The 4269-nt window shown below is 39.6% G+C and overlaps 1 protein-coding gene across 2 annotated transcripts in view; it reads left to right on the top strand.

Moving 5' to 3' along the window:
• Positions 1-4269, top strand: part of stk32c (serine/threonine kinase 32C) — a 99768-nt gene that overhangs the window by 58676 nt on the left and 36823 nt on the right. For both annotated transcript variants that reach the window (XM_008430412.2, XM_008430413.2), the window contains one exon: positions 280-431. In XM_008430412.2, coding sequence (XP_008428634.1) covers positions 280-431 — 152 coding nt within the window. The remainder of the gene's footprint in view (positions 1-279; positions 432-4269) is intronic.

The raw sequence follows: 4269 nt of genomic DNA, 5'->3' as shown, positions 1-4269 counted from the left end.
TCCATCCATCCATCCATCCATCCATCCATCCATCCATCCATCCATCCATCCATCCATCCATCCATCCATCCATCCATCCATCCATCCATCCATCCTAAACATAAATTATTTCAGTTTTTTTCCTTCCGCTGCATTAATCAGCAGCTGAATGATGTTTTCTTATTTGTGTCTTTAAACCAATGAAACCTGTTTTGCTTCTTCTAACATGTTTACTCTTCTTGTCTTCTTCTCCTCTCTCCATCCCTCCTTCCCCCCTCTCTCTGTTTGTTCCCCTTGCAGGTATGCATTGTGCAAAAGAGGGACACAGAGAAGATGTACGCCATGAAGTACATGAACAAACAGCAGTGCATAGAGAGAGATGAGGTCCGAAACGTCTTTAGAGAGCTTGAGATCCTACAGGAAATTGAACATGTATTTTTAGTCAATCTCTGGTGACTATCCGATGTTTTTACACTTTCAGTGTGGTCTGCTGTCGCTTGCTGTAGCTGTCTGTGCGTTTTCTGCAGTGCATGCTCCTCCCCAGATCTGCTTTCTGTGGGTTTTGCGCTCATTGTGTCGCATGCATGCATTTCTTTAATCAAGTTTCATTTTCTCCAGAAACCAACCGCTATTAAGTTGAGAAACAATTTACACAGAGGAGATACTTTTTGCACATTAGTTTAGACTCTGAGCCCATGAAACGCACATTTGATAATTACCACACTTTGAAATGACCTTACTACTCCCTGGAGCCTGATATGTGGGTGAACGGAGGCTGACTTCATTATTCAACGCTCTCGTTCTCAGGCGGGACTCATTTCCAAATGTAATTGTGAAGCTGGCATTCGCTGCGTATTAGACAAAGCGCTGTACTCCTCTGTAATTGGGAGAATAGTTGCATGTTTCAGAGCAATGGCTGCCAGTAAATTTTGTATCTGACACATCCTGCGATGATTATAAGCAAACCAAACAAATTAATGTTTTGGACTTGCCGGCTGGTAAAGTTCTGATTTAAATTTGATCTATTGGATGTTTTCCCTGTTAGAGATTCTCCCCTTCTTGGAGAAACTGAGGGCATTTTAATGAGCATACAGTAGTGGCTCTGTGTGTATATTTTTTATATAATTCCCCGTAGGAGTTTGTGGCTGCCAGAACCTTCTGTGTTCTAGTTTTCAATGTGCCGGGCTGCTCCACTCTCCCTCTCATATTCTGCATCCAGCACTATTTTGAGTGCCCATTAGCGACAAACACACTGTCTTTGCAGCTATGTGGGAATTAGAAGTTTCACACCTCCTCTCCCTGCTCATGAGACTCTCCAAAAAGTCGCTGTCCATCTCATCGGGGGAACAGTGGCCGCGTCTCGGCTTCCCTCCCACCACAGTCGCAGTGGTGCCGTGCTCAGCAGTTTGTTTTCCCTTTAGCTGGTACCTTTTAGCGCTTGGCAGTGCAGCCAGAAAAAGACATTTTATCTCAGGATTTGTACACAGGCTGGCAGCACACAGTCAGTATTTCCTACGTTTATTGGCTTCAGTGGTGAAATAATGACAGAAATGTCAATGCGGTTTAAAAAAAATGTATGCACTGATTTTCTAATTATACCTAAACAGAACGGTTCACTTAAAATAACACAAGAGGATTTGATTTGTAGAAGAAAAACAATGGTGGACACGTTCTTTTGCTTTAAAGCTCCTTTTATGGCCATTTAACTGTAAATTCATGCAATGTTTTTACATCAGATTCATGTTGGATTAAATATGTGCATTTGAAGCCAGCAGTGTTGGCCACACCTCCGCTAATGCGCTAATAGCAGAGCTAGTTTTTCCTTTAGCGCTTTGGCTAACTTTGAAAACATTTAGCACACTTGGCTTTAATTTTTCAGTTATCAAAATTTTTGGTAATCAAATTCATCAAATTTTGATGTTCATGCTCTTATTTTGAAGTAGATGAAGATGCAGTTCTGTTTCCTCTCCTCTTGTTCTTTTTCTTTTTTCCCTTCATTAACTTTTTTTTCAAACAAGAAACAGTAACAAAAGAAAGCAGATAAATACAATATCTAAAGTAAATTGTAATGTCACAATTAAATTGGGTTTTAGTCTCTCCACAGCAGATTTAATTTAAATTTAGCTAATGTTAGCATAGTGCTTTAGCGTTAGCAGAACTAATGTTTATGATTAGCGCAACAAATGTTTTAGTTATCGGAGGAAACCAGTTATTTATACGAGTACAAAAGGACTAAGGACATTTTTTGTTCAATATTTGACATTAAATCAGGCAAAACATTAACTATTTTAGGTCGTATCAACTAAATTATTTCTATTTTCTTGTTTCTTGAACAACAAGATAAACATTTGACTTTCCTGGAGGATTACTTTTGTGAGATCATAAGGAAAATTTGACCTTCAAGTCTGGTCCAGGCTCTCTTAAAAAAATGTAGAAAACAATTATTCTTTAAAAGATGAAGGTCAAGACCTTCCTGTTGGTAAATAACAAAACCTGAGAGGATTCCTCTCTGTTTTTATCTTTTTAGCTCAACTTCTAGAATAGATGTTCAGCATCTTACCAAAGAAAAACCCGTCTATTAAACGTTCAACCTATTTAAATTTCCTGATCAAATTGGGCCAACAGGCCGAAAAAGACTGAGGAAGACAGCGGTGTGGGTGGTGAAAAGTGATGAAGCTGATGCTGAGTGTCAGCTGGAAGGAAGTAGATGTTGGCGGAGGGGAAGAAGGTTGGCTGACTGAGCGGAGTGGGCGGCGTAAAGAAAAAGCCTGAGACAATGACCGACTTTCAGTGGAGGAGAGAAGCAGCGTTATCCTACGGAGCAAGAAAACAAAAGAGTTAAATGAAAATTATGTTAGATAAGTTGAAAAAGGTAGCTTGGACTGACTGAGTGGGTTGAAAAACAATTAAACAAGCAAGCAAACAGAAGTACTGCGGAAAGAAACAAAACTTTTCTAAGATAATTAGGTTGTTTAAGTCGATGGTTGAATGTTTTTTCCTCTTTCAACATCAGCATGACTGCTGCAGCAGAGCTTTTCTCTACAAGCTGATTGTGATGTTTTATCTTATATATGACCATTGAAAAATGGAAAATAAGGAAATCATGGAAGTTTTACTTTTTTTCTAGTTTTTATTGCAAATATCTTTGTCCACTTGAAATAAGCAAAAGGAGTAACATTTCAGAAAGATAAAGCTGCTTGTTTTAAGTCAATAACTCCTTAATGACGATTAAAAAGTACTAGTTCCACTAGCAGATTATGGGGAAATGTCTTATTATAAGTGAATTTATCTGCAAATGTAACTAGTGCATTTTTAAAAAATCAATATTGAGGAATTATTTACTTAAAACAAGCTCCTATATATTTCTGAAACGTTACTTGTAAGATACTTTTTTATTTAAAGTTTCCAAAGAAACACTTGGTAAGATTTTGTGTTTTTTGCAGCGTAATCGACCCACAATATCATATTATCACTGTTCATGACTGTCTATTTTCGATCTTTTTTCATATAACGCGGCGCATAAAGCAAAGCGAAGCTAAACAATTATCAAAGTGCAGTATTACTACGGTAGCCGTCATGTGACGTAACTAAAACATTTTAACAGAGCGCCGTGAGCCACACAAAATCACTTCGAGGTAAGTAAGCACAACCAGAATTAATCCGTATTAATTCAGAGGTGGCGGTTTAATCCAGGACAATATATAAGGCGCACTGTCGTTTTTGATCAAATTAAAGGCTTTAAAGTGCGCCTTATAGTCCAGAAAATACGGTATTTGCTAGTAAAAACCATGTTTTTTTTCTTTTCTGTGTATCACATCGGAGCATCAGTGATGCAGAAGGATATGGCGGCTTGTCAAATCGGTGTTTCTTCGTCTCCGCCGCGCCGTGAGCGAGGCGTTTCGGGTGAAACCAGCTGTGTTGTGGTTTTGGGTCGCAGCTGTTTAGCCTCCGATGGCGAGAGGCTGCGCCGGTGCGTAAGACGTCAGAGAGGAAAAACAGGACGTAGCTGACCTGCTGGGAGGAAAACGGGTCTGGGTCTGGTTCTGCCTCAGCAAGATGGCGAACGAGCTGCTGACTGTATCAGAGGAAATTAAGATTATGAGAGATTACGCAATGGTTCTTCTGGTGGTAGAAGGAGATTTGACATTAAAATAGTCATTTCTGACCTGTCCATCCATCCATCCATCCATCCATCCATCCATCCATCCATCCATCCATCCATCCATCCATCCATCCATCCATCCATCTGTCCATCCAACCATCCATCCATCCATCCATCCATCCATCCAT

The sequence above is a fragment of the Poecilia reticulata genome, linkage group LG15 (assembly GCF_000633615.1).
Source record: "Poecilia reticulata strain Guanapo linkage group LG15, Guppy_female_1.0+MT, whole genome shotgun sequence".
Lineage (NCBI taxonomy): Eukaryota > Metazoa > Chordata > Actinopteri > Cyprinodontiformes > Poeciliidae > Poecilia > Poecilia reticulata.
This window is presented reverse-complemented; position numbering and strand designations above follow the sequence as displayed.